Below are 19,018 nucleotides of genomic sequence, written 5' to 3' on the forward strand. Positions count from 1 at the left end.
AGGAAAATTTGTACACCTTTCCATTACATCGTCACTCAGAAACCTGGTGTGAAGGATTACATTGCATCACTAGGTAAGGATATTGAGCCTCTTGATTATAAGTCTCAGATTTTTGATTAGTGAAATTATTTTGCCCAGGACAAACACTAAGAAGTAAAACACTTCAAGCAATAAGACAGAAGTATAAAAGGGATGGCTGGACGGAGCTACAAAATGTTGATTTGATGGAATTATAAGCCTTCCATGATCTTCTGGCTTATTCTGCGATTTTCAGATCTAATGATGAAGACATTTGCAGAATATTTGCCACAGATGGCACTGTGAGGGAAATTTTCTGATAGTAATGTCAGGACTGTAGTTTAATTCTTACAAGTCTCCATTTTGATATCCCTGCTGATTGAATGACGGATGCAAAACACAGTATCTCCAATTTCTGACTTATTTTACTTCCTGGTAAAAAACTCCCAATGCTGCTATTGGTGTGAAATGGTGACTTGCATTGATGAAATGTTAATTGCCTTTCAGGTGCCGATTCCTTTTCAAAATGTATATTCGTAGCATGATCTCCAGGCATGGTTTGAAAATGATGTGTTTGACTGATGCCGAAAACAATTATCTGTTTAACGCATATTTGTACGCAGGAAAGACACAAATGGGATCGGTTTGTGAGACAAGAACAAAACGCTATCAAAAACCATCCAAGCCAGTTCTTCGTCTCTTTGAGCCAATCGTGAGATCCAATGGGAACATCACAGCTTTTAAATTTGTAGAAAATTGGTTCACATCCATTAAACTTGTAGAAAATTTAAAAGAAAAAGGATTGATGTACGGTGGTACAGTAAAACCTCTTTACATCGTAATGGAGGGGACCAAAATTTGGGCAATTTGATGTATAGAGGTTCATAATAGAGAGGTTTTAGTGGTAGGCACCATATTTTCATATCCGTGGGAAATGAAAGGTGCTACTATCTTTTAAGCCATTATATTAATAATTTATTTAAATATATGTGCATGCATAAGTGAACATATATATTTACAGTTTAATGATTACACAAAGGTAAAAGTAACTTTTTCAAGAGGCCTTTTTAGAAAATAAATTAGTTAATGGGTTTGCTTAAAATTTTTTTCAAACTTTCTAAATAATGTTTTCAATTCCATGAGCACTTTTTAATGTCATTTTCATATAAATAAATCACTAGCTGTTTTCGTTAAGCCGTTTGACCTAAGAAATAATTCCCTGGTCTAATGGTTGTAATTTACTAATAGTTTTCGGAGGAAAGTACAATAGTTTTATATTTCTAAACATACCTAATTTCTTCATCCTCGTATTTCACTGCCTGAGATTTTAATTTGTGCAGCCTAGATATAGATTTTCTTCTGTTTTTCCTCGGTTATTTAAAATAGAAGTTGGGGTGAATGATGTAACAGGCATCCCCCGAGTTACGTAAGAGATGCGTTCCGGCAGACTCTGCGTAAGTAGAAATTTACGGAAGTCGAACCTTTGCGTTAGTGCTTCAGAGATTGCGATCAGCGCAGTGAAATTCTCAGCGGAGAAATATGCGGTAAATTGTCGGTGAAGTTTCATTCAATTCACTGCGATATTCATGAACTCTACCGCATATTCTTACGTTATTAGATACGAAATCGATAATTATTAATATAGTCTGAGAGTTGTATCTCGAGCATTGCCAATCAAAATGCGTAATATTATTCCCAGAGTTGACCGATCGTGTGGATTCGGGAAAGTACGGTATCTCAACGCTACATTAATAAACTGAATACTTAAATTGATTCATTATGTTATACTGCGATCTAAGGGCCCAAAGAATGCATCGTCTACCTACCTATAATCATTATATCGTCTGCCTTTTATGTATTACGTTGATCTATGAATCTGGTGGTTTCACTGTCACAGTTAATACACGTAGGAGGTGTGTCTAGGATTACGAGCAAATAACATACAAAAAAATACCAGTAAATTACTATATTCTTAGATACATTCACACCCACATACACTCAATCTTTCATGCACGGAAACATACTTTCATTCTCTCATATCTCAATAAAATAAAGTGAAAATATCATCTTTTGAATATTTACTTCGCTGGAAACATCGAGGAGTATTTCCAAAGCACAGAGCTAATTAAAAGTGAGCTATTATTCAGCCAACTCCGCCATTAACGTGCAACAAAGTTAGTGGGGAAAAGCTTTCTATGACGCAATATTCATTTACAGTTGCGCACAATATGAGAGAACGAGGAAATGCAGCTTTATAAAATTTTCCGCCAGAAACATGTAAACAATAACGCAATTAATATCGTGTGTCAACTTTTTCTTAACTTTTTCGCAGCGTTCATTGCCAACACTCAAAATTTCAATGCCGTTACGTGGGTACTAAACAATTTTTTTTTCGCAATAAAGATTTCTGCTTGAACTTCATTTTCTTTTAATTCCACAGATGGAAATGTCCAAACTTGGGATACAATTTTTAAATAGTCGAAATTCGGAGTTAGGGTGTGCATGCTGTATAACAAGTTGTATCGTACAGGAATGAGCGCAACCACATCCATCGCTAGAACTGCTAATTTTCACGTTGATTGCTGACTTGGGATTTATAAGCGATTTTTCTACAGAAATTAATGAAAATTCCTTCGAGAAATGACAAAAATGGGTCACTTTGTTATTTTTAGCACGTAAAAAACTCAATAACTATTCAATATTTTTTCTACCATAGGTTGTACGAGCGAATATCTACTTCTTCGCGCTCGCATTCAAAAATTAACGTAATCATTTGAAATACGGTTATCGCTAACGTAAGTACGGATTTACGTAAGTCGAGGCATACGTAACACGGGGGATGCCTGTATTCCAAAGGTCACTGCTACATCTTTCTTCTGTCTGCCCTCATTGATGGCTAGGAAAATTGCTAATTATGTGTCAAGCAGTCGCCTTCTTTTATTTCTCGAATCCATCATCAGCCTATGATTAATTAAGTAATTTTAATATTTTTCATATTTTATGGCAAATAATTGAAAATACTTCTTGTAATATATTTTAGAAAATTGATTTATCATTCTTATAACACACGACTTGTTAAAGATTATAAAAATATAAATAAACACGTGACTACTGCAAAAAATTGAGCGTAATTTTGAAAATTTTGTTGAATTACCTCTCTCCAAAATGCAATGCACGTAGCGTTGCGAAGAAAATCTCTGTCGGGGGCACACAAAAATGCTAGGTCTGCGAAAGGACGTGATTTCCCGGTGAGAATGCTGGGCGAATTACTTCAGAATGCGGCGGCGTCGGTAAAAAATTTCATTGCCCTACCGCGTATCAGCTACTTAGCTGTCTCCTTCACCTAACATTGTCGCGCATGGATTGATGTATGCTAAGTATTGCTAGAAATTGACGTCCTGGACTCCCGATGGAAGAGTCAGATTTCGCGGCATAAATACGGAGACAAGACATATGACTGTCGCTAAGCGCAATAAATTGTAAACTTCGATCGTTCACGAAAGCATCGAAAAAATTACCAAGGCAGCAGTAAGAAAGTGCTACATCGGGAAACATGGGAATAAAATAATTGCAAAACTGTATTTGATTTATTTCAAGCTGCGGAAAATTCATGAAATATTTTCATTTTAGAAGCGGAAGTAGCAATGCGGTCGAGTAATTCTGTCTCCATGGATGGGAGTGAAGTTAGTTGAAATATTTCCGCCAGCAAGTGATTATAGGCTGCGCTGGTTGCCTCTTTTATTAACTGAACATAGTATGTAGGCACTTTCTAGAAAATAAAGCCATAAGTAAAAGAAAGCGAGTGCTATCGTGCGATTTTGACCATGAGTCAAAAGAAAATGATGTATTGTGTATTCATTTACTGTCACTTAATATGATTAGGATAGTTGGATGCCTTTTTCTTATTTACTGTTAGGTATGCTCTCATATGGAACAAAATGGCCCTAACTAATGGTTAACGTGAAAATTATTGAAGGTGTATAAGAAAAAAATAAGCGTGAAACATTTATCGCTGAAAATGTCATTCCATGTAGGCAATCGCGGCTGCATTAATGGTCTCTATAGTTGTCTCGGTACGATTTGCGGAGGTAGTTAGGCCATCTCGGGGCTGTCTTGTTGGTACGATATATGGAGGTTTTACGAGATAAAGAGGTTCACTGTATAGAGGTTTGCCTATAAATTTACATGTAAATCTAACAGGACCAGAGGGTTGGTTCGAAGTATGGAGGTTTACGACGTAAAGAGGTTCACTACATATAGGTTTTACTGTATAATCATAAAAAAATGAATGGAAATACCTAATGATATTGTGCTATGTAAAGGGTTCACTATAGGGCTATTCACTTTACAGATTCCTCAGCCAACATGACCCAAATAATATAATTTCCCATGTCCCCAAAATAAATAAGACTGAACTTGCTTAGTTTCATTAATGCAATACTGGTACTGGGAGTCAGGGAAACCAGAGGTAGTTGCATTTACAAATGTGACTAAGGGTGACATGGATACTTTAGACTAATGTGCTGTAGCTACCCATCTGGCCAAAGGATAAGGAGATTGCCAATGGCAGTAATTTTCAGCATATTAGATATTTCCTTTGTCAAGTCTAATGTGCTTCAGCAGTCTGCGAAAGATAAGAAAGATATTACACGATTTATTTTCTTTTAATCGATAGCTGCAGATCATGTTTGATCTCATGCATTAGTAGAATGTCAATTCTTAGGCTGACGAGACAGGTAATTATTGCCTAAATTCTTCATCTACCATTGGAAGAGGCTGAAGAAGTTGAAAGGTTTGAAAAGCAGACAACATGTAGACTATACCTGCTGTACAAAAAAACAGAAAACCTCTTTCTTATGTTGCCGATGCAAAAAGCCTGTATGTGGGCTATTCTGAAAAAAATGTAATTTTGATCGCCTGCTGAGTGCGCCAAGAAAAGGAATAAGCGGGATGAATTTCACGCCTTCCAACATTAGCATTTAAGGTCTTACTTTTAAATCTAGGGAAATATTGATACTTAAATACGATAATAATAACTCAAGTGTTTTTGGCATCACTTTTTTGATCCTATTTCAAGTAATTTTTACTGAAAAATTGGTTTGTATTGGGGATGCATTGCATTAAATATAAGTTTAAGAATAGTTAAGCAGTTAAAGAAAAATTAAACTAAGCAATAATAATGACGTTGCAAATTTTATGAATTTTTGTTTTACTGCAGTCTCCAAGACAGGTAGTGTATCACTCTGTTGTCACGTCACTAGTGTATCATGCCACTGTTTAAAGGTTATCTCTGTTATTTTATATTCTAGAAGCTTGTTTAAAGCTTCTTTGGTCCAACACTAGACTTTACTGAGAATAGCCCCTAGGGAGCAGCATTAACCCTTTCGTGCGGAGGGCCAATATATTGGCTCTTACATAGTCCGTCCTGTGATTTGCAAATTATTTATTAAATTTATAAATTATTTCGTTTTAATTATTTTATTAATAATATTTTGTCAAAAGTAACTAGTTTAACCTCATCTATTAAAAAAAAAGCTTACAGATGTGTAATAAAATAGCTTTGTATGTATTGTTTTTTTCCTAGTTGCTACAGTTTTTGGAAATACCCTTCTCATTTCTCATCAGTACCCCAGGAAGAAGGATATTTAGCACTAAGAGGGTTAATATTTCATGACTTGTGGCACGCTAGTTATGAGTCGGTTCGGAAAAGTGCAATGCGTAAATTTGCCTCGGTCCACCCTACACATTTGGGTTTATTCTCTTGAGTCAAGCATCATCTGTTATAAAAACAGTTTTTGTTTTGTTATCAGGCACAAGAACAAATAAAGCTATGGTTTACCAACTTGTCAACATACCACATATAATTGACCATGAGAAAAACATGGGTTTTCTAGATTTGGACCACAAATATTTCATGCAGATTGCATTTAACCCTTTCGCGCCGGACCTTGGTTCAGGGAAATTATTCCTCAATACGAGTCTCTTGAAAGTTTTCTTTACTCCCTTGTACGAAGCGTTTTTGCGTTTGCGTTTTTCCCTCCCTAACTATTTTTGGACCCAACTTAGAGGGCGCCGATCCCTTTCCTCGGCCTCTGTCCCAGACCCTAGAAGGATTAAAAGCCCCTTCCTAGCACGAGTTCGCGGTCAACTGGCTAAAATGTTAATGCAAAATATATGAAAATATTTGTTGCTCTCACCGATTTTTTTACATTCACAATGAATTTTGTGTTTTTCTCTGAGCGTGCAGAAATTTTAAACGAAGTTCTAACGTTGATTTAGACAGATTTAATGTATTTACTAGTTGTTCTATAACTCCGTTGAGATTAACGTTAGAATTTTGTTTGAAATTTCCATGTGGTCAGCAAAAAAAGATGAATGCATTTCTAGCATTGAATTTCAAAAGTAAGCAATAAATATTTTTTTGGAAAACACACTGCAAATAGTAGTCGTTGACCGCGTGGAGAGATAATAAATATATGACATTTGGTTATCATTGACAGCATGGATGTCTTGAGTAAGGCGAATACAGGACATTAAGGTCCTCAGAAATTCGTCAGTGTGGGGAGTCGGAGTTTCGAGGCCGCGCTGAGCCGAGCCGGGCCGCGAAACGCGATCGAAAATTGGAATTTTTTCTCAGGGTCGCAAACTTTTTCCACAGATTTTTGCAGAATACTTTAAAATTATGTTTACTTAATAACCTGACAAAAATTAAGATATGCATTTTTCTAAAACCAGAGATAATGACTACTTTATGTTAACTTTTGCCTAACAAAATGTCCGCCATTTTATGACCTAATGACCAATACTGCTTTCAAAATATCTTCGATATAGAACCTTAGGGAATCCAGAAAAGTGTTTTTTGCTTGAGAAAGGCAAATTTGAGGAATTTAGGTGCAAACAACTTCAACCATCACACGCAATCGATATTACCGGGGTCCGCCGCGTGGAGCCGGACCGCGACGCGCGGTCGAAAATTCGAATTTTCTCTCAGGGCCGCAAACTTTTTCCCAAACCTTTTGCAGACAAACGTTTAAATATGTTTTCTTAGTATCATTGCGAAGTATCTCGACATACATATTTCTTATAAAAAAGATAATGACTGCTTTAAGTGAAATGTTGCTTGAAAAAAGCTTCCGCCATTTTGATACATTACAGCACACAAATATCAACAAAAATGTCTGAAACTTATGCAAAGTACAGGCAAGAAACTATAATGACAGATGAACATGTTAAAAATTTCATGAAAATCCATCCACTGCTCTACCATCTGCGTAACATTTTACATTTTCGAAGAAAAATGATAAATGGCAAGTTTTTCGAAATTTCGTCATGTTTAAGCCTCCGTAACTCCATAACGGCTGAGACTTAATAAAAATGACTTGCTATTTCAAAATCAGCAACTATTTCCCCGTATTTGTGCCAAATTTCAATTGTCTACCTCAAAAAAAGTCATTTCGGACTTTCGTCCGGCGTTTTTCGATTTCCGACCACTGTGCGACGGTCACTTTTTCGGCCTGTGCCGCACAGGCGCGGCATTCGTTGGTTAGGGTAAGAACATTCAGGACGCACTGGTGTGGCATTCGTTGTTTAGGGAAGAAAATCCTCGCCGCACATGTGAGGCATTCGGCGCGAAAGGGTTAACATATGGAAAACTTTGCAAAACTGATAATTTTTAACTTACCGTATAAGCGCGTGTAAGAGGCGCACCTTTTTTCCCAGAAATTGCAGCCGAAAATGAGGGTGCGCCTCTTACACAAACTTCTTTTCTTCCCCCCTCCCCTTCACTGGTCGCAAGTCTAAGGGGAACCGAGTGGCCTTGGTTTTCAGTGTGAGTCATCTGTAATCCTAGGTCAAAAACATGCGGCCGGCAGGGGAGTTTCTCCCTTAGTGACGTATTTTTAAAATGCTCCTGTTTGCTTTTCTTGTAAGCATCGCGCCGTCACGTCGGTACCCCAGAGGAGAACATGGAAAAGATCGCGCGGGGTTTTTCGCTCCGGAGGGCGCGCTAAATTTACTGCCACGAGTGGGCATCCCGCGGCATTTATACTGCATAGTGTAATCGCTTATCAAACGTATAGAAACGCGTCGTTTTGAAGGACATACCTGGTTAATAGTCAATATCTGTCTTGCCGAGTAATTTCCATCACGCTGAGGACCTGATTCTCCAAAAATCATCTTCAGACGCTAATATGAGGATGAATGCAACTGAAAATTATATTGGTGTCAAAACCTGCGGTTTAAAAAAAATCGAACGAGTGTGTTCATTGTAGGACTAAATGGTGGACAGAAGAAATCGGAAATGCTTATAAGTGAAGAGCGCTGAAGGAGAGGTCGAGGGGAAGGAGCGCGCTCCCTCCCCTCCGTATTTCAAGCTACAAGGCTGTGAGCGAAGGAGCACGGGAAGAACACGTCCGATCTAGCATGTGACATCGTTGCCTTCAAAGCGAAGGGGCGAAGGCGCAGCAATGTGATATACGCAGTTTGCGTTGCCTAAAGTTTCCAGTACCTCTCGTCTTGTTTGAATGCGCTTATGCTACGCTTGTTTCTTCCGAAATTGTCCTGTTTGGACTATTTTGAATATTAGTAGCCTTGTTTTAACCATAAATCTTTGTGTCAAACAATTAGAGCTTAAAAAACTTAAATTCTGTCAGATATGCGTCGCGTTAGATCTCTTTCTTTTTTTGAACCTCGTGCGTGTCATACAATTATTGAAAGCATTCGAGATATCTTCGGGCTCAGTAGATGACTCACCTAGCATTTGGCCTCCATAAACTGGGAGATAGATCAAGGTCAGTTGGTGAGACGGGGTAGGGATGAAACACGTTTCCATTGTTCCCCTGTAACTTGATGTTTTCCTATTTTCCTGTGGGGTCTCGGAGAGGAAAAAAAGCGGCAGAGGCATTGGCTGATGGAGGGCCGAGTGTGGCTCCGTTAAATCTACGACGTGGTTATTATCCTACGGCGCTGAGATTGCCCCGATTGTTCTCCAAGCTCTTGGGAAGGTTCATGCCATGTGCCTGTCGTGTTTTGCCTTAAAATTTTCCACGGCTGCAATTCTATTGCAATACTCCTGCGAGAGCATTTAAACAAAATTGTTCGAGAATAGGACAAGCGTCATAGAGCAACGGCATATGCGAAGAGAGGATCGGAACTCTTTCTACTCCCTCTTGTGCCGCTATTACCGCCGCAATTATCAAAATTTCCTCTTTCAATTAATATTGAAAGAGGAAAGTTTGATAACTGTCGAAATTCCAGGCGTACGTCTGCAACACCGCGCGATAGTATTAAAAAAATGCCGCAAAATTTTTTTCTTCATAGCTCCGATGCTCAAAATGGGGGTGCGCCTCTTACACACGCTTATACGGTATTACTATAAATTAAGAAAAAATCAATAAAACTGCAAAAAATAAGCATGAAGTTGAAGTCGGTGCCAGTGTTAACAGTTGTGCCTTTCTTTGATGAGTCAACTCTCTCTTCGCTTCAGTCTATGAACACATCCATATGTTATGAAGTTAGTTAATGTTTAGAAGTTAGAAAATTCTTTTGTCAGTTTTGGGTCATCCTTTTCTGGAGATAACTCATTATTGAGAGCTCTTTTAACTTTGCTTTTAAATTTACTGCATGTTGACTCTACTTTTCTTGTGGCATATGGAATAATATGCCATTAAATTTTAAAGGTGACTCCCCTATTTCTTGCAGAGTCTTATGAAGTAACTCTGTTGATATTTTTGTATATTTTTGATATTGTTGGATGATATTAGTTCATCTTTGGATATTGTTGTTTCAAAATTCAATATACTCTCATTACTTTCACTATCTACTGAGTATGAAAAATTATGAACTACAGTCCAGCCGCCGAGAGTTGTCCGATGGCACCTTAGAAGGAGGGGCGAAGAACCCTCCGCCAACACGGTTTGCAACCAATCGCTGTCCCCCAAATGCACCTCACACCCTCGCCTTGTCATACAATGTTGTCACGTGCATATGAAGCAGTGAAACAAGCCTGAGCCACCAAAACAAGCCCTTTCTGCGAATCGCCACTGAAACAAAGGATTCTTCCTTTGAATCCTTCACGCTCGTCGTCCCTTCTGGCTCCTTTCTTCACGAAACCCTTTTGTTTACATGTGATGTGGGCGTTTCCCTATCTTACCTGGCAACCCTGCCCCCTACCCATTCTAGCTGTCAACGGACAACTCTCGGCGGCCGGACTGTAGGCAATGCAGCAATACATACTGCAATATATTCTACTCCAATATTCTATGATGAATGTCTAGCCTAATGTAAGAAGGAAAATATAATGAGGATCATTGATGGTTAATGTCAGAAGGAGGAGGTGAATGAAAACTAATGTGTCTTCAATAGTTCCACAGGCACTCTTGAAATTAATTAACCCCCAGCAATGCGTCGACCATTTAAGTCGTATATGTATCCAAACTACAAGGGAGAGCCCTGAGTATAGTCATTTTCACAGCTATTATAAAGATTACATACTACGTATTTGAATCATGTAATATTTGGCCCTTTCAAATTCTCAAGCAGAAAATCCAATTATACTACATGCTCAGCCAGCAGGGTTTGACGTCTCCATGTTACAGTATTACAGCCTGCAGAAAATTGCATTTTGCTACACGCATGCGTGATTGGGCAAGTACTTCCCTACCAAATTTGCAAGATTTTGGAACCTTTGGAATTTTTATTAAAAATTATATCTACGATTTTTATGGATCTTGAATCTTCATGGAATTAAGTGGGCAAAGCAAACGAACTACTTAGCTTTACTTTTGTAAAGCCAAAAAAATTCTATACTTCTCATGTCGTTTAATCAACCTCAAAGGTGCCTACACATGACACGAAGCGTTTTTGTGATTGTTTGTAATAGTTGCCAGCAGTTGTGAGAGCTTCGTTTGTGAGACGTTTGGATTATTTTCTATTTAAAGATAAATATCCGACGATAGAGGCTCGGAAGCCCTTATATTCTGTATTATTTATAATATTAACATCTGAGTAAGGGTATAAAATATAAAAACTGGAGCAGTTAAACCTAAAATTTTCATCATCATCATCACTGGTCAACAATCCCAGGATTGGTTTGATGCAGCTCTCCACTCAATTCTCCTATCAGCTAATCTTTTCACACCTACGTATTTCTTCTTTTTCACATCTCTCTTTACTTGTGCCATATATTTTGTTCGAGGTCTTCCTTTTCCGTTCTTGCCTTCCACTTGTCCTTCGACAATTGTCTTCATCAGGCCATCATGTCTCAAGATGTGGCCTATACGGTTGTTCCGTCTTCTTATTAAGGTTTTCATGAGGCTTCTCTTCTCTCCTACCCTTCTTAGGACTTCCTCGTTACTAACTCGGTCGATCCATTTGATTTTCATCATTCTTCTGAAGCACCACATTTCGAAGGCCTCTATCCTTGCTTTCTCCGCTGCGGTCATTGTCCATGCCTCACTTCCGTATAGGAGCATACTCCACATGTAGGTTCTTATAAATTGTTTCTTTACTTTTATATTTAAGTTTCCCGCTGTAAGCAGGTCTCTCTTTTGGTGGAATGCTCTCTTCGCCTGGGCTATTCTGCTGATAATTTCTTTCTTACTTCTCCCGTCACTAGTTATCTTGCTTCCCAAATAACAGAATTCATCCACCTCTATCAGTTTTTGCTTCCCTATTTTAATGTTAGTCTTGACTTCTTCTCTTCTGCTGCATACTTAGATCTTGGTTTTCTTCGTGCTTATTTTCAGTTGATATCTACCCATTACCCTACCCGTATTAACCAGAATATTTTTCAAATCCGTGTCTGTTTCTGCTATAACGGCTATGTCATCGGCAAATCTAAGCATGCTAATTTTTTCTCCATGGATATTCACTCCCAATGCCTTTTCTTTGATTTCATTATTGGCTTTCTCAATGTAAACGTTGAAAATTACGTGTGACAATGTACAGCCTTGTCGCACTCCTTTCCTAATTCTTGTTTCTTCACAGCTGGGCCCTGATTTTATCACCGCTACTTGGTTTTTGTATAAACTGTGGATGATTCTTCTGTCATTATAAAGAACCCCAATTTCCTTTAGGATTCCAAGCATTGTGCTCCAATCCACGTTGTCAAATGCTTTCTCTAAGTCCACAAACGCAACGAACGTTGGCTTGTTCTTTTCCATTCTCTTCTCTATGAGCAGTCTTAGGGCCAATATTGCTTCCCTTATGCCTTTGTTTTTTCTGAATCCAAATTGGTCCTCATCCAAGTACTCTTCTGCTTTTCGTTTTACTCTTCTATAGATGATCCTTGTCAGTATCTTCGATGCATGTGTAGTCAGGCTTATGGTCCTAAAATCTTCGCAGTTCTCCGCTCTTTTCTTCTTAGGAATTGGGATTATAATGTTCCTCTCGAAGTCCTTTGGTATCTCACCTGTCGAATACATTTCACTAATGATTTTTTATAGCTGGTTCAGCGTCTTCTCTCCTGAATTTTTAATTAGTTCTGCAGGAATGTCATCAATGCCAGACGCTTTATTTATCCTGAGGTCTCTTACAGCCGCATCAAATTCCGATCTTAAAATTGGGGCTCCCATGTCATCTGCGTCCACTTCCCTCTCGTTTTCGATAGCATTCGTTCTGAGGCGACTTCCTTTGTACAAATCTTCCAGATATTCCTTCCATCTCTTCCCTTTTTCTTCGTTTTCAATCAATAGTTCTCCGTTTTTGTCCCTAAGGGTATGACATCTTACGCCCCTTTCCTTAAAGTGGTTCATCACTATCCTATAGGCGGCCTCTACTTTTCCATGTTTAAGATTGTTTTGCACGTCTTCACAAATACTTTTCATCCACGTTTCTCTAGCCTTCCGCGCTTTACGACATATTTCTCTCCTTATTCTCTTGTAACGATTCTGTCCTTCCTCTGTTTTCGCAGCCTTGTATTTTCTTCTTTCTTCAATGAGATCTAATACTTCCTGCGTGATCCATGGTTTTTTCATAACAACTCTTCTTTTACCAAGACCTTCCTCAGCTGCCGCCTGTAGACCACTTCTAATGGTTTTCCAACTCTCTTCCATTGGTTTGTTGGTCGTATCCTCCCCTATTCTCTTTTTCTACAGCCTCTTTAAAAGCCAGTTGATGCTGAACCTCCCTCAATTTTTCAACCTGCCATATGTTTTTCACGGCCTAAAATATTATAATACCTAAATAACATCGTTGTAGGAGTCTGAGCCACGCTCGTTAGAAGGGGGATATCTTAATTGTAAGGTGGTGTTATTGATGTCATCTCATTCATTTAACTATGTAATTAGAACAATTTTGATGTTTTCTAATGTCCGCTATGCTTTTATATACAATGACTTCATCCATTTATTCATAAGTACTGGATAACTCATCATGTAGGACTGCCTGTGCTTGTATTAAGAGGTGAATTCCAGTCAACTTTTGCTCGCTGATCGGAGATTTCTAGGAACATCTTTTGTGCCAAAACAGTGTTATTTTCAACGTGACAACTCCCGTTAAGCAACTGCTAATAATCACGGTGCCAGTGGTTGTAATGCGCAAAGTTTGACAAGGTTGTTGGCAAAGAGTTGTAATTATCAGTGTGCCATCATGATGGAATTGTAAAAAGTGCTACATATTATGCTATTGATAAAATTCTGAAGCAATGTAAAAATTGTCAGAGGCGTATTCTTAGAGGCGTGTATTCAGAGAGCTCAAGAAAGTAATTGTCCTGTGCTCTCTGAATTGGCATTAGCTTTCCAAACCCCTCTTCCTACTTGAAAAGAATGCAGAGCAACAGATAATTTCTTTTTCACAGGAGTTAAGTGTTTTTATCTGTGATTAAGGCTCTCCAGCTAAGTATTCCAAATGAATTTTCAACAGGAAGAGAAATGGACCACCGTAGGACGGATAGGACTACCTTCTCCGCTATTACGGCGTTGCCAAATTCAACGGCACGGCTTGTAAGCTTACGATCGTTATTGTCCAGCATTGTAAGTGTCTTTTACATCTCAATTTTCCACTGACGTATAGGAATAATTTGTCATAACAAATTCCACGAGGGTCGTGGCATCAATTTTTGGTGTCCTAAAATAAGGCTGGTGTCCTAACACCTCCTGCCACACGCCTTTTAGGCGGCTTGCGGGATTTTATGTAGATGTAGATGAATTTCAGGTGTACTATTCGAACGAGCGGCAACGATATCATCCATTTTTCTGATAACTGAAACGTACGAAGTGAAACGCTTGTACTTCATCAGCCGGATGTCACAATTTTTGGTATCCCAAGTAATAATCATGGCGGGCAGTACCCCAGAGGTGAACATGGAAAAGATTGGGTGGAGTTTTTTGCTCTGGAAGGCATGCTAAATTTACTGCTACGAGCGTGTATCCTGCGGCATTTAACTGCAAATAGTAATCACATATTTAATGTAGAGAAACGTGTAGTTTTGAAGGAAAATACCTGGTTAATAGTCAACATCTGTCTTGCCGAGTAATTTCCATTATGCTAAGGACCTCATTTTTCAAAAATCATCTTCAGACACAAGTATGACAATTATTACAATTGAAAATCATATTGGAGTTAAAATCTGCGGTTGAAAAAATTCAAATGAGTGTACATTGTTGGACTAAATGGCAGATAGAAGAAATCGGCAATGCTTATAAGTGAAGAGCGCTGAAGGAGAGGTCGAGGGTAAGGAGCGCGAGCACTCTCTCCTTTCTGAACAGAAAGTTAAAGTGGAAAGACAAGAAGAAGGGTATCTGTGCCCAGCCATTAGTCATCTCCTGTTTGTAAAATATGCCAAACAGTTCATACGTAAATGCTTGTCTATTTATCTAATTCTTGGTGAAACAGAAAAAGGTAGAAAAATTTCCCTATTTAAAAGATTTAAAAATATTTTATTTGCGGAAAAATCCAATTGAATTTTGTGAAAAATGACTTTGTGATCTGTCTTTTGATTGTTGATGTTGTGCTCACTGTGATGATTGTTGCCGTGATCATTACTCTTATCCCCTAGGAATCCAAGCAACGATTTGATGAAGATGAGAAATTCAAGAAGAGAGCGTACTCGTGTGTCGTCAAGTTGCAGAACCATGAAAGTGATTACATCAAGGCGTGGCAGCTGATTTGTGACGTCTCACGCAAAGGTAGGAAAACATTTCTTGCATGGAATTTCTGCTTGATGCTTCATCGCATGGTGCATTCACATGAGCAATAGGCACCTTCGTAATTTGGTACAATCTGCGTGTGGTCGCAAAAGCAGTTAGCAGGCTTGAATCAGTGGCAACAGGGATCTGTTAAACAACTGGATCTGTGTGATGTAATACCTGTTCCCCCTAAGCCTGTCTAACTGCTTATCAAGAGTTGGCATCAGAAATGTGACTGTCTTGGTTGTCTGATTCAATGAAAATTTAGCAAAATTCAACGTAATTATGATTCCAGGCCGAGTGATATGCATCCAGGAGATCACTTGGTGATACAGTAGATTTCCCTCTGTTTAAGAATGGCAAGGAATGCAACTTGTGATAGTTTCTTTACTTCTCTCTACCTTGCAGATCCCTACTGAAATCAAAACTTGTCGCTTGTAGCTACAAAAGTTCTGAAAAAGCATAATATGTATCACTTTCACCGTATTTCAAGGTAAGAGAACTTAAGTAGCCTGGTGAATGAACTAAAAATGTTCTTATAGTAAGTACCTATATACCATGAACCCAAATGTGACCGTTAGTTTAGGTATCAGCACTCCAAGGGCCAACTTCTTCACCTCACTGTAGCATTACCTGGAAGACTACAGTGAAACCTCTATTTTACGCTTTTGAATGGACCACTTACAAAAAGTGCAAAATTGAGGATATTGTAAAATATAGCATCATTGTTTAATGGCGGTATTGTTTGGGACCTGATAAAAACTGCAAAATCAGGGAAAATGTATAATGGGGGAATGTAAAATCGAGGTTTCACTGTATTACCTTTGCCATCCGACAAATATGAGAGCCTCTTTTGCTTTTTTTTTATTTTTGAAATGGCTGATGTTCGAGAACAGGGTGTAGTGTTGAAAATTTATTCCCTGCTCTGTAAAATTTAGTCGGACAAGGTTAATCATTTGTCTACAGCTTATGAAGAACACTCCTTGAAAAGAACTGAAGTGCACGAGTGGTATTCAGAATTCAAACACGGCAACATGTCGATTGAAGCAATTCAATGCCCAGGCCAGCCTTCCTGGTCCAGAACTGACGAAAATGTGGAAAAAAAATCGTGCCAGTTGTGCACGAGGATAAGAGGCGTAATATTTATGAAGTAGCTGAACAATATGGTATTGCTTTGAGTCCATTGCAGCGAATTTAAGCTGAAGATTAGCAAATGAGGCGAATCACGGCAAAATTCATCCCTCGCCTGTTGACTCCTGATCAAAATGCGGCACGTGCTGCTGCTTGCAGAGACTTGAGTTTTTGGTGACGAATTGCATGACGCTGCCTTCTCACCCACCCTACTCACTAGATCTCGCACCTCGTGATATCCTTTTGTTCCCACGGATGAAAATGACGATGCAAGGGAAATGTTTCCATCACATTACGGAGGTGAAAATGGAATCGAAGGCGGTCGTGCCAGGCATCGGAAACAACGTGTACTAAAGGTGTTTCGCAAAGGGGAAAAAATATTTTATCCAATGTATCAGTTTAAATAGAGAGTACTTCGAAGGTAAATAGCGTTTGTCACACTTAAAATTAAATTTTGAATGTAAATGTTTTATCTGGAAGGCACTGAAAAAATATTCCTGTCTTGTCCACATTGATGAAACTTCTATAAAACAAATTTGTTGGGACCGGAAAAATGATGACTTTGTTGTAGGGGGTTTGTATATGGAGATGATCAGCAGGTTGCATCTTTGCAGGGCATCCGAATGTTCTGTGTGCTATACGATACAAGTCGAGTAAACTTCTCATTCTTGCTCAATTCACCTTAAAAAGCTTCCCTATAATAATAATAATTTATTTGTCCAAGGATCTACACGTCAAAAAAAGGGAGGAGGAGATTCATACAATTTAGTAGATTAGAAGCGTATAGTTGAAATATCATGTGCAAGAATGTATTTTCACATATAATATATTTTCAAAAAATAAAAAATAAGCTCTAGATTGTAGAGTCCGTCAGGTATTCTGTAACAGAAAAATAATTATTTTTGAGCGGTAGCGATGATTAACAATTTTATTATGCACTATCAAACGCGGTGGCTATCGCTGCATGATTTTCAATCTGCGTACGTATTTCTCTGTGAAATTATTGTTTTTCTCATTCGTTCCTCCTGTGCGCCTAGTAATATTTGAATTCATGCCTTGTCACTGTTCTTCCAGTAATTACCTCTTCATACTTGAAGAAACTTGAGCTTTTGTCAGTCCTTTGCACGTTTTTTATTTTATAATGTGCACCGCTTGCAGGCTAATGTTATCAAAATGGAATAATCAGTGGCTAAAGTACAGTCACCATAGTTTAATGTCTTACGTCACCAATCAAGATGATAAATACACATATGAGAACTGATCACACTCCTTTTCGCATGTCACTAGAAGGGCCTCTGTCTGAAAGACCAAGTAAACTAGCAAAGATTGCTGTTCCAAAAACTCTGGTTGCACCGGTAGTAATTCATGCTAACAATTTGGAATGGAGATGTTTTGAGTTGGATGCAGCAAGAAATCTAATTTATTGCATGCACCGAGCCCTTCTAAGTCAATGCCCTTGCTATAAGGCAGCCCACCTGCCTCTCCCAAAATAAAATCCGATACTAAAAGGTAGCTAGTAACTATTTCAGAGGAAACATGGAGCTTGACTGTTTTGGGGGTCCCGGGAATGTAACCCAAATCGGAAAGTAATCTGATATGATTTACTAAGGGAAAATTGAGCTCCATCTTAACCTCACGCACCTCTACAAATGTAACCCTTTACAGAAAGGTAACCTGATAGAGGCTATGAAGTGCTAATGTTAGTGGAATGGGGCTGAGGAACAACCACAGTTCTAAGCACAGGCACCACCTTTCATTCAACTTGCAATGGTAAATAAATGCTGACATTTAATTTCTACAGTAGTGTAAGGACTGTAGGAAGAAAAGCTGATTTTCCACAAGGGATGCTCGATGGTAATTGAAATATACTTTTAAAAGGCCTGCTCCGTGGATTTTCTGTCGAACCATTTTGAGTTGGCACTTTAGAGAGTAGCGATGACTTACCAAGTGTTTCCGCCCAAAGTGGAGCTATAGACGGAGGCATGTGGAGCAGAGCTTTGCCTTCCTTATGGTGGGAACCGTCAGAGTGCAGTCTAAGGCATAAGTATGTACATAAATGAGTGCTACACTCTTGGAAGCCATGCCTTGGCTCTGAGCCACTTTGGATATCTTTGTTTGGGGTGTCCCAGTTGTTCAGCAGGACTAGAGCCTTAGACCCATCTCTAGTAAGGAGGCCAATGCACTTGCTTCGTTAGGCACAATGCTCCTCCCCATTTTCAAGTTGGATGGAAATTAATGTTGACATGTAAGGGATGCTGCATGTTTTTCCTACGATTTCAATCTCAAAACTGAAGACCTCTGAACAAGAAGTGAGAACTCATTATTGAATAGCTCTATTTAAAGATTTACTTAATTTATATTGTGCATTCTTTCTGATGACTGACCTCATTGCAGTTAATACATGGTGTGAATTGAGACGGTTTGCTGACAGTTTGTCTCTTCAGAGTTCCAGAAGGTGTACGACCGTCTAGGCATTCGCCTGGTTGAACGAGGTGAGAGCTTCTACCAGGAGCGGATGGAGGCGCTGGTGCCTCGGCTGAAGGCTGGTGGCTTTCTCGAGGAGGACGACGGTCGTTGGGTGATGTGGGGAGAGGATGGGGGCCGAGGCGTTCCGCTCACTGTGGTCAAGTCGGATGGGGGCTTCACGTATGACACGTCGGATATGGCATGCCTTGAGCAGAGGGTGAGCGAAGAGCATGCTGACTGGATCATCTACGTCACAGATGCAGGACAGGTCAGGATGG

The 19,018-nt window shown here is 39.0% G+C and overlaps 1 protein-coding gene across 1 annotated transcript in view; it reads left to right on the forward strand.

Moving 5' to 3' along the window:
- Positions 1-19,018, forward strand: part of LOC124162021 (arginine--tRNA ligase, cytoplasmic) — a 54,878-nt gene that overhangs the window by 18,811 nt on the left and 17,049 nt on the right. Inside the window, exons 6-7 of the mRNA XM_046538346.1 lie at positions 15,014-15,143; positions 18,719-19,008. Of these exons, the coding sequence (XP_046394302.1) occupies positions 15,014-15,143; positions 18,719-19,008 (420 nt within the window). The remainder of the gene's footprint in view (positions 1-15,013; positions 15,144-18,718; positions 19,009-19,018) is intronic.

The sequence above is a fragment of the Ischnura elegans genome, chromosome 7, assembly GCF_921293095.1.
Source record: "Ischnura elegans chromosome 7, ioIscEleg1.1, whole genome shotgun sequence".
Classification (NCBI taxonomy): domain Eukaryota; kingdom Metazoa; phylum Arthropoda; class Insecta; order Odonata; family Coenagrionidae; genus Ischnura; species Ischnura elegans.